This window comes from Coffea arabica, chromosome 1e (genome assembly GCF_036785885.1).
Source record: "Coffea arabica cultivar ET-39 chromosome 1e, Coffea Arabica ET-39 HiFi, whole genome shotgun sequence".
Lineage (NCBI taxonomy): Eukaryota > Viridiplantae > Streptophyta > Magnoliopsida > Gentianales > Rubiaceae > Coffea > Coffea arabica.
Window position 1 is genome coordinate 5,473,639 of NC_092311.1, and position 12,255 is coordinate 5,485,893.

General features: G+C 35.4%; 1 protein-coding gene and 1 pseudogene across 1 annotated transcript; both read left to right on the plus strand.

Annotated features, from left to right (window-relative positions):
* Positions 1-733: 733 nt before the first annotated feature.
* On the plus strand, positions 734-1,195 carry LOC140015694 (uncharacterized). The gene has a single exon (XM_072068462.1). It carries the CDS (start codon positions 734-736, stop codon positions 1,193-1,195), a length of 462 nt encoding a protein of 153 aa, XP_071924563.1.
* A 3,237-nt stretch (positions 1,196-4,432) lies between these two features.
* Positions 4,433-7,270, plus strand: LOC113698600 (G-type lectin S-receptor-like serine/threonine-protein kinase At1g11330; annotated as a pseudogene).
* The last annotated feature ends 4,985 nt before the right edge of the window (positions 7,271-12,255 follow it).

A 12,255-nucleotide genomic window follows, 5' to 3' on the forward strand; every position in this document is an offset into this window, starting at 1 on the left:
GAAACTCAAGTCCCTATTCTATTGGCCTGGTATGAAGCAGGAAGTGATAACCTATGTGCAAAACTGTGATGTCTGTCAAAGGAACAAATCTGAACATGTTCCTTACCTTGGGTTGTTACAACCAATTCCAGTACCTAAACGAGCATGGCTTCATATCTCTATGGATTTTATTGAGAAACTCCCTAAGTCACAGGGGTATGATACTATTCTGGTAGTGATTGACAGATTTACTAAGTTTGGACACTTCATCAGGCTTACTCATCCCTTTACAGCCAAGAGTGCTGCTCAGGTCTTCCTAGACCATGTTTACAGGTTACATGGCTTACCAGAGTCTATCATCACTGATATAGATAAAGTATTCACTAGTGTGTTCTGGAGGGAACTTTTCAAAGTAATGGGAGTGGAACTAAACTATTCATCATCTTATCACCCACAAATTGATGGGCAGGGTGAAAGGCTAAATCAGTGTGTTGAGAGTTACTTGAGATGCATGACAGGGGAACTTCCCTCACAGTGGAGTAAATGGCTATCACTGGCAGAGTGGTGGTATAATTCCACTTATCATTCTAGTCTGGACATGACTCCTTTTGAAGCTCTGTTTGGTTACAAACCTATACCACTGCCCTTAGGACCCTATACAGATTCATTGGTACCTGTTGTGTCCAATATGGTTCAAGAGAGAAGTAGAATCTCAAGTTGCATTAAGGAACATTTAGCAAAAGCTCAATAAAGGATGAAACATTATGCAGATCAATACTGGACTGAGAGGAGCTTTTCTGTGGGTGACTGGGTGTTCTTAAAGCTGCAACCATATAGGCAACAGACTATAGCTGTGAGGAAGCGTCTCAAATTGTCAGCAAAATATTATGGACCATTTCAGGTGGAAGAGAAGATTGGGGTGGTAGCTTATAGGCTTAAACTACCATCAAAGGCACGACTACATCCTGTGTTCCATGTCTCTCTATTAAAGAAGAAATTGGGACCACTACACAGCTGCTCCCCTAACCTACCGGAACTAGATGAATATGATCAATGTCCTTTGAAACCAGAAACCATATTGAAAAGGAGGGCAATCATGCGTGAAGGGAGGCCTGTCATTCAGTTCCTGATCAAATGGAATCATCTGAGCTATGATGAAGCTTCTTGGGAGGACAAGACTTGCATTGAGAATCAGTTTCCTGAATTCCAGACTTGAGGACAAGTCTGATTTCATGGGAGAGGAATTGTTAGGATGGCTGGTAATTGAATCAGGGATTTGTAAATTGGGAAAGGCCAAACGATGTCATTTTGATTAATTAGGATTTAAAAGTCAGTTTAGTCGGTTAGTGGCTGAGTCATCTTAAGACAACTTGCTCAATATACTTCTCTGTTGGCCTGAGCATGTTAATACATAATAATACATAGCAAAACTGATCGTTCATAACATATTTATAAACATGGAATTCAATAAATCTCCATTTAAATACATATCAACACATCAAATTTCAAAGACATATGCATCATTAAGCTCAAGACACAAGATTCCCCATCGACTTGAATATCCAATGTTAATCAGTTAACAAGCTTCCCAGATAGTTGCTAGCTACTCCGGTTAGTGCGGTTCCCAAATGGTTGCTAACTACTCTCGTTTAGCGCAGTTTTCAAATGGTTGCTAACTACTCCTGGTTATCGCGGTCTACTAGATATTGCCAACTATAACTCGGTTGGCTGCTGTTGAACTAGTTCTACCAGTAGTTATCTACACCAAGAAGTTGATCAAAAGCATACATTTCAAATCATTTATACTATTCGTGCGTGGCCACATTATTTCATATATTCTTTTTTTTTTTTGGCTCCCATAAGATGCAAGGAGAAAAACTTGATAAAGGAAATTCTATGAAATTCAAATCTAGCCAACCACATTAATGTTGACACTATAATCATAATATGAGATAATTGAACATAATTGTAATACACTAATATACTACATAATTTTAAATAATAATAGGAACATAGATGTATAAAAATTGATATTGAGATTAATCAATAACTAATGTAAAATTATGCTTCTAGATATATATATATATATATATATATATATATATATATATCATATTCATGATACAAACAAGGCAGAAGAGATTTTGTAAGTATGTAGATCCATTCATATAAGGTCAACTGACCACCTTCCACAGATTAATATAATGTTAATCTTTTGATTGTTGAGTGACTTCAATGATTTATAAATTTGTTAAATGTATGATTGTTTGATTACTGCAATATGTCAAAGTCTTGATATTGTGCCACAAATCTAATAGGCATATGTAGTAATGTAGTATATCAATACAACCAAAACATGACTTGACATGTAAAATGAGAGAAGTAGTATCTATGATATAGATATCCAACTAACTTAAACATTCACATTACTTGCTAGTCATATCAGATTATTGAAACAAATCCGAATGAACTGCATAGGTAAATTAGAGTAAGGGAGATTCTAACTTATGCCTAACCAAAAAGATTGTATTGTAGATGGAGTATTACAGGCTATTTGTAGGTTAGATTAAGGACCTTATTGACAAATATCAAATCTCAAGGGTTTCCTTCCATTAAAGAAATATTACTATGAATCATAATTTGTAATAATATATCTAACTAATTAATTGATTTGAATAATTGAAATATTAATGAATATAAAATATCAATAAATCATCATTAATAGGAGATACTAATCAATCATTAATGAAATGTCAATCAATTAGTTAGGAAATCAATCATTTGGGTTATAATTACCTATAAAATGAAGCAAGTCTTACAACTAAAACATACTAATGGTCAAGTCTAGAAAGTCAATGTAATCCTCTGTGGAACATGTGGACCTTTCCCTAATTTGTATATGGTTGCGAGGTTTTGAGCCAAGAGATAAGTTCCCGTTTGGATTGGTGCTTTTTAGAGTTTTTAATTTATAAAAAGTATACTGTAGTAATTTGATATATGTGAGATAAAATATAATTAAAAATATATTCACAAAAAACATAATAATCTTTTGTTAGAAGATTGTAATCCGAACACCATCACTGAAAATTAGTTTTAATTCCAAATGCTATTGTGTTTATTCTTTTTAAAATTAAAGGTGAAGACAAAAACTTATAATGCATTAGAATGATTTTCTGATCGTTGAGATTTTCTTGCTTTTTTTAATTGACCCGTGTTTTTCCTGCCGAGGAAATTTCTTTGAAATCTAATACAGTCTGAAAGTTGCAGAAGTGTGCTCATAATTGACTTAATAGTTGGCATTGCTCATAATTGACGTTTGCTGGTAGTTGACTTGATTGCTTATCAGTCATAATTGACTTGACTGCGATAATGACCTTCCTAACTGAAACTCTGAATGGTGCAATAATGCCCTTTCTAATTTTATCTGCGATAATGACCTTTCAGATCGAAAGGAGGTACACGAAATTATGTGCTGACTTGGTCTAAAGTGACTGCCAAGAATTTCCACCAATTCTGTGCAATGGATCAGTATCTTGAAAATGGAATGAAGAGAGGCTCTTGCATAATTTCCATACTATCTTATCATAAACCAATTGAAAACATGCCTCCACCCTCAATGAGGGAATCCTTTGTTCTCCTACTTGCTTGCTGCTTTGGGGTTTGTATTGCATTAGATACCATTACAATCACTCAGCCTATCCAAGACTCTGAAGCTATAGTTTCCTCTGGCCAAAAATTTAAATTAGGCTTTTTTAGTCCTGAAAAAAGTAGTGATCGCTATGCCGGAATAATATATAATCTACCCGGAACAGCAGCCGTTATCTGGGTGGCTAATAGAGAAAGACCTCTGGATGATGCGACGGGAACTGTGGCAATCCTTGAAGATGGAAATCTTGCTGTCTTAAATGGAGCGAAAGACATACTATGGTCTACTAATATTTCAAGTTCTTCGGCGAATTATAGTGCACAACTCCTGGATACTGGGAACCTGGTCTTGACAGAAGAGTCAAATGGGAAAGTTTTGAGGATCCTACAGACTGTTTTTTGCAAAACTCGAAATTAGGTGCCAGTACAACCATGGTTCGCCATATCGGCCGATACCGATACGTATCGGCCGAGTCGTATCTGGAACGGAAGAGATCGGTACGATACCGATCCCCAAATCGCAGATATCACCATATCCGCGACGACTCGCTCTGACTCGGCCGATATTGACCGATTCGAATCCGTGATACATAATATCGGTCGATATATCCGAATCAACTCGGAGTCGACTCCGATATTTTTTTAAATTGTATCTTTTTCAGTATTTTCTAATTTTAGTAATTTTTTCAAAATTTTTGGAAACTTTAATGTGTTATAATGTTCATATCACTCGATATTCAACCGATATGCCGTGACGGATAAGGAACAACTTAGACCGCGATGCGACCACGACCCGCGATGGCGAACCATGAGTACAACAGGGTCGATCCAATTAACCTCATGGAGAAGCCTCTCAGATCCATCTGTTGGAACTTTCTCTGCAGGTCTCAGTCCTAACCAACTTCCTCAACTCTTTATCTGGAATAATGGTAGACCTTACTGGCGGAGTGGTCCATGGAGTGGTACTGCATTTATTGGGATAGCCGGCAGCCTTCTGCAAATGATCAAGGAGTTGATGTGTTGAAAGACAATTCCGGATCTCCATATCTTACTTACAACTATGTTAATTATCCTTTTTTTTTACTATATGTTGAGTTCATCAGGGCATTTACAGGCAACGTTTTCATCGGGTGAAAAAGGAGACTGGACCGTAATCTGGTCAAGTCAAGAGAACCAATGTGATGTTTATGGAAAATGTGGACCTTATGGGAGTTGTAATCATCGGGGTTACCCAATTTGTACATGCCTGCCAGGTTTTAAGCCAAGAGATCAGGAGGAATGGAATCAAGGAAACTGGACAGGTGGTTGCATAAGAAAAGAATTGCTGCAATGTCAGAGAAATGAATCTGCCAGTAGAGAGGACAATCAATATGGATTTGCGAACCTTACATACATGAAAATTCCAGATTTTGCTGAGCCAATAGCAATTAATACAGAAGAAGAATGTCGTGAACACTGCTTAGACAATTGCTCCTGCACAGCCTATGCATTTTACATCGGCATAGGATGCATGCAATGGAGTGGCATCTTAATCGATTCGGGGCAGCTTCCCTTCGATGGGACAAACTCATATATTTGGGTGGCGTATTCTGAACACAGTAAAACAATTTCCTGCTCTTTTTCTTCTTGTTTCTTTATTACCTTACTCTTTATTGTCATGTTGGTTCAAATTACGTATATTATGGTTTGATTCCAGCTATATTTCTTGATTAAGCACTTGAAACTATTAAATTTGAAATTCCCTTTTCTGCTTCTAAAGTATAAGAATATTGGATTTTGTGTTTCTGTAAGAAAGAAATCACAATGATCACAAGGAAGGCTTATACCTCTATACTTGGTAGTTGAAAATTTTGCGTAGGTGCTTTAAATCCTTTGACATACAAATACAGATGCCAAAAGGGGTTTTAAAGTTGTCATTGCAAGCACACTGACTGTAGCAGCTGTACTCCTTGCACTCTCTGTGTGCCTTCGTTGGAAGTGGATAGCCAAGCACAAAGGTAATTCAACAGTGCTTAAATGCTGCTTAAGTTTTTGAGATTGGTCATCATAAATTCACTTGTTCATAAACAGGGAATGAGCAACAAGCTAAGGTATCACGGATGGAAGAAGTAAATAATGTGGAAGATATGGTTACTGTAACCATGAACCAAGCAAAGTATGAAGAGCTACCCCTTTATACTTATGAAGAATTGGCTAACGCAACAGATAATTTCCAATCAAACAAAAGAATAGGGAAAGGTGGCTTTGGTCCAGTCTATAAGGTAAACTAAATTTGGCTTGGCATAGGTATTTTAGGTTGCTAGATATGTGCTTGGGTAGCATTTAATGAGATCAATTAGCAGGGAATGCTGTTTGATGGCCGGGAAATTGCAGTAAAGAGGCTTTCAAACTCTTCAACTCAAGGGATTGAGGAGTTTATGAATGAAGTCGTGCTTATTTCAAAACTCCAACACCGGAATCTCGTTAGACTTCTGGGCTGCTGCATTGACAGAGAAGAAAAAATGCTAGTCTATGAATATATGCCGAACAAAAGTCTAGATGCCTATATATTTGGTTAGAAAATCAAGACCTGTTTGCATTATATAACTTGCTTGCATACCATCTAAACCGAGAACATAAGGATATTTGTCATGTCTAGAGTCCAGAGAATTAGTAAAACAGAAAAATATAGTATATTGTAGGTCCCTACAGAAAAGTAACACAAAAACTCGGGTGTGTTAATTTTACAATATTAATGTTACAGATGCTAATAAACCAAGCTTACTTGATTGGAGAAGACGTGTGATCATTGTTGAGAGTATTGGTAGAGCCCTCCTTTACCTTCACAGAGATTCAAGACTGAAAATTATCCATAGAGATCTGAAAGCAAGCAACATCCTCTTAGATGAAGAGCTCAAGCCAAAACTATCAGATTTTGGTTTAGCCAGAATTTTTGGAGGCAATGATGATCAAGCCAATACTAACAGGGTCGCAGGAACATAGTAAGCACATATTTGGTTTCTTGCTGTCATTTCTACGTCATGGATAATTCAGACTGCTTTCTTTCCCCAGTAAGTTTTAACTCTTTTTTGCATGAATGATGCTATGACAGTGGCTATATGGCTCCAGAATATGCAATGGAAGGAAGGTTTTCAGAGAAGTCAGATGTCTACAGCTTTGGAGTGCTATTATTAGAGATTGTTAGTGGAAGAAGAAATACTAGCTTCTATAATGATGAGAATGAAGTGAGCCTGCTTGGACATGTAAGTGTATTGATTTATTCAACTGATATAGTATCATGACTCAAGCAAAGTTCCTCATCCTATTCTTTGTTATTTAAACTCCATTCTTGATTGCGATATCACAGGCCTGGAAATTATGGAATGCAAATGAAGCGACAAAACTGATAGATGCAGCAATAGTCAATTCAGGCATCCAAACAGAAATGCTGAGATACATCCATGTAGGATTATTATGCGTGCAGCAATTTGCAAAAGATAGGCCAGATGTCTCTGCTGTTCTTCTGATGCTTACTAGTGAAATTTCAAATCTCCCTCGTCTCAAATTCCCTGGTTATACAGGAAGATTATGTTCCTCAGAAAAGTCTTGTACCAACAGGGTTTATTGCAATAACAACATAACCTTAACAACTGTTGAAGTCCGATAGGCCAATCCAGTGCATATTGTTTTTCGAAAGTACAAAAGCTGTAAACCCAGGACATGAATGATGTTTGAAATAATAAATCCTTTTTTGCCTTTTGTCATGCGTAGTTAAAGAGTACAGGTGATTTGCTCAAATGCATCTAGTGTGCGCAAATTTTCTTTAGATCTAATATAGATATGTACCGCTTTGTATCCTTTTCTTGTGGTGCATATTTGTAAGTCTTCACTTTTACTGAAAATCCGTCTTAAGCTGTATGGAATAATCCAATTGAACTTATTTAGACGGTCAGTTCACTAAGTTGTTGATTTACATGGTTTTACACAGTTCCCTAAGTTCTTGACTTCTTTCATCTTTGATCCGAAGCCTCCCATTTGCATCCTTTGATATATCTCTGAAGTGTCATGCTAATCCCATCTATAGATTCCTTACCCTTCTCTATAGTGTGCATTGTAGTAGCACCAAGGCTCCTCTTATTCATCATTGTTGCAAAGTGTTCTTTGCTGAACTTCAATATCTTCAAATATGGTTCAAATTTTACAATAGCAAGTCAGCTAATAGGGAAAGCACCATGGCACTGAGAATTGGTCATGATATTCGACCTAAGATAACAAAAGAAAAAATTGTTGAAAATGCCTTTGACATTTAGCCAAAAGAATTTTTAATCTTTCATTTTTAAAATGGTAACTTTACGTTAAATTAAGTGGGTAAAATTTGGTTCCAACCCGGATTTTCAATCACTTTTTACGCTGAATCGCTGAATCTATCACGTGATTCATATATGATCATTTTTTAAGAATAAAAACATTAGATTCCAAACAAATATTCTGATCTATATTCATTTTTGCCCCAAAAATAGTAGAATCTGATCTGGACCATAATAATTTTTTTTTGTAGAAAAGTAGGATCTAACATAATTGATAGGTCACAATTTTGTTATTTATTTTAAAATTAATTCCCTCTTATTATCTTACCAAATGACAGGTTGTCAATGCCTGTGCAATAATAAAAATAAACCTAGTTGCCAATTAAAGTAATCACAACCCAATTTTAAGTACTGGAGCAGGGACTCTAGATATACAATGGGTTACTTGATTCACCATGTTTCCGAAGAGTTTGCTTAATCCGATATACCAGAATGAGATTGCTTATTCACAAGGAATTATTGAATTGTATAAACGGCAAGTAAGGTCGTCTCTTCAGGGACTGGAGATATTTGTCTGACAGGTGTCGAGCCTATACAATAATAATAATAAAACCTAACCACCGCCAAAAGCAGTCAATAATCAAATACTAAGTACTGAAGCAGGGACTCTAGGTGTGCAATGCGTTATTTGATTCACCCTATTCTCGAAGAGTTTGCTTAATGCGATATATCAGAATTAATTATCTGACTAAATTCACTAACTAGTAGAGAGTGGCAAGCAGGGTCGTCTCGTCAGGGATTGAGGAGAAATTTGTTTCCTTTTGCGTCAAGATAAATGGGGGGTTTTAGGATTAAATGCTAATGAACTAAATAAATCAAATGTGAAAAATTAATTAATTGACAAAAATAATTGGGGAAACTTTAGCCAAAGATACACTTCAGTAATGGTTCATGCAACTGATCATTGATTCAAATATAATTTCAACATTTATTAATAGATTGGTTATAGCTGTCATACACGCGATAAACAACCAGTTTTTCCTTACTTTTTCGATAGTCAAGGTACGACTGTTAACTATTTCTCTAACCAGGAAACAACCCTAAGTACGACCGTAGGATTTAATTTCTAGATTACATTAAGAATTAAAAAAACTCAATCCTAACTAACAAACACGCTACGAGAGTTTGTTTAAATTAGATCGTATGTTTTTTTGATATAAACCCAATTACACCAGGTGCTACCGGGATGGAGGTAATCGAACAATTACGGATTCAACTACTCCCAATTAGCAAAATAGTTTATGTGAATAATTAAATATTATGCACTATTCAATCATACACAAAAGTTATAACAATTAAAAGCACAAAACATATAAATACCAATAAATGAAAGAAACAGTTAAAATAATTTAGATCTCACAGCAATTGCCGAATCAAATCTTCAGTTGTACCCTTAACTAGAATACGGAGATTTAGCTACACATTCTCAAGGGAAATTCGCAGGACTCCCTTGATAACCCCTGGTTCCTTCTCCAAAAACTAACGAAAGTAGACAAAGAAAAGAGACAAGTCACGGCCGTCCTCTCAATTCCTATTTTGTAGCTTTTTGAGGAAAACAAAACTCCTCCCGAATTGTTGCTGGCCGAACTCTTAATCACGCGGGATTCGGCTTGCTCTTTCTATTTTCTCGTTTTCTAAGGGAAACAAACTCCCAATTGAAAAAGGAAACATTCTAAAGAGATAATACTTAATTGTTTCCTAATTCAACTCTATAACTAACAAAGATAATTAAAGTCTTTCAAATTCACCAAAGATGTCCATATTTGACTCGAACTAGGAAATCTCCATGCGCGACAAATTTCCGAGTCTTTTGGACTTGAATGTAGGTCTCAAACGTACCACCACCAAATTAGCTGGAAACTGCCTCTTTTAATCATGTTTTGGTTATTTTCCTACAATTTAGCACCATTAACCAAATATAATTAGAATCAATTAATTAAAAGAATATTTGGCTAAAATCAAGAGGAAAATAATTATAAATTTAACAACAAATTATGACATATCAATTTCCCCCATACCTAAACCATGCTTATTCTCAAGCATGAGAACAACAAATCAAGCAATCAAATTCAAACAATGGCTATTGCTCAAATTTTCTATTGCCAAGATACAATTAAAACATATGTCAAGTATTAGTGGCAATTTTCAAGAAATATCTCTTCAGTTAACTTTCAAGATCAAGGACTCTTTCAATTTATAACTAACTAATCTAAGAATATAAAATATTCAACTAACATTAAAATGGTTCGATTATTAAGCAAAATCTCAACATTAAAATTCATGAATCAGCGGACTAACAATTCATTCAAACACTTCCACATTTTTCACTATTAATACATTTTTTTTCTAAAATATCCCCACACTTGATTGATTTTTTTTTTTTTAGGGGGAATGCTTAGTTTTTAGCCATTTAAGCGTTTTGACTCGAATTCCGATATTGGCCAAATGAAGGAACCCGGTTACTCAGCTCTCATCGCTTAAAAACCACATACTCATAGCTGAAAATCAACACTTATGGTAAAGACCTTCGGTTACTAGGCAACGATACTAGTGGAGTATAGCCGAATACTATTCATAAATAAGCACCAAATTAAAATTAAAAATCACATAAACCCACTTCATTTCTTAAATATGGAGAACTAAGATTAATAATTGAACCAATTTGCATAAAAAATATTAGACAAATATTTATCATACTTAGCAAAGTTAACCACAAAGTGCAAAAGTTACAAAATCTCAAATATTCACCAAAAAGATACTAGTAGATTTAACCATATTATACTTAACACCTTAGAGTGTAAAATCATAGCAATAGAAAAATTTGAGACATCTAACTAACGTTAATCAGGAACAAACACAAGAATGCATAAACATAGGCAAAAATTGGATAAAATTTGACAAAGTCAAACAAAAAATTCCAACAAAAATGCCTACGCTTGCACTTTTCCAATATATTATCAATATACTACTCCCCGACACCTAAATCTTACATTATCCCCAATATAAAAGATAAAGAATAGAATACAAAATAAAAGGGACAACGAAACTTCCCTAATAACTGTAGGGGCCGTGTACAGTTACGAGTGAGGGGTAAATGATTGTGGAGCTCGACGTAAGTTGATGGTTAGCAGCGGTGGAGTTCGGATGGAAGAAAGAAAGAAGAAAGAAAAAAAAGAGAGCAAGAAAATGGAAAAGAAAAGGAAAAGGAAGAGAAAAGAAAAAAAAAATTTAGAACCACTGCGTTAGACGTGAGCATGCCTAACTGCCCTTGAGTCTTCTGACTAACCCATGAAAATTAAGATCCTTAAGCGTGACCATCTGGCGTGGGCATGCCTAACTACCCTCCAGGTGGTCATGTCTAATGATAGGGTATTAATTGTTAGTAATTTTATCGTTAATTCTCCTCTTTATCCTTGCCAAATATTGTTTTAATTGTCAATATATATTTATATTTGGTATTTGGATATAATTTCAGAAAGTGGAGCAGAAAAGTGCTTAAAAAGGGACCTTCTTGAGAAGATTTCTCCGCACGTGAAAGCTTCTAAAAGCTTTCCACAATCAGCCCAAATTGTGCAAACCAACGGAATTGCTGATGAAGAATTGAATTGATATGATGAAATTCACTAGCAATAAGAAATCAAAGCGGGGACCACGTAGAAAGTTGAGGAATTGCTTTAGACATTTGGTTCCTCTTTTGGGAGATGCAATTGATTAGCTATGGCTGGCATTTGATCAGGAGATTACTTTTCCAATTGCTCCTACGACACTAACTAGTGCTCCAATAAAATAAGAGGATACTACTACTAGAAAAGGGGGCTGGTTGATAGATAGCGGGAGCTTCTGGCATCAGACCAGTTTTCTCTCTACGAAGGAGTAGATAGGAGCTTCGATTTTTCTTTCTCTTGTTATGTGGTGTGAAGATTTCTTCAGTTGGTTTGTTTTGTATTTTTCTTCCGTCTCTTCCTTTAGACTAGTTTCTTTCATGAAACTAGTTCTATTTCATTAGACTATGGAGAATCAATTTTCATTTTAAATTACTAGAAAGAGTTATTTATGTTTTTGAATTCAATTAAATTGTGTGAGAATTTTATCGTGAGGCGTGGCTAATCTTCTCATCTAGTCAAGAATCAACGCGACGATGCAGTCCCAAATATCTGTGAGATTTAATTAATTTTACGTGTTCCTTAATTTGTTAATATTTGCATGTTTTCTATTTTAATTTTCATGGAATTATTTTGTTAATTGGATATCAAGGGTCCGATGTGCAATTTGACTTATTAATCTC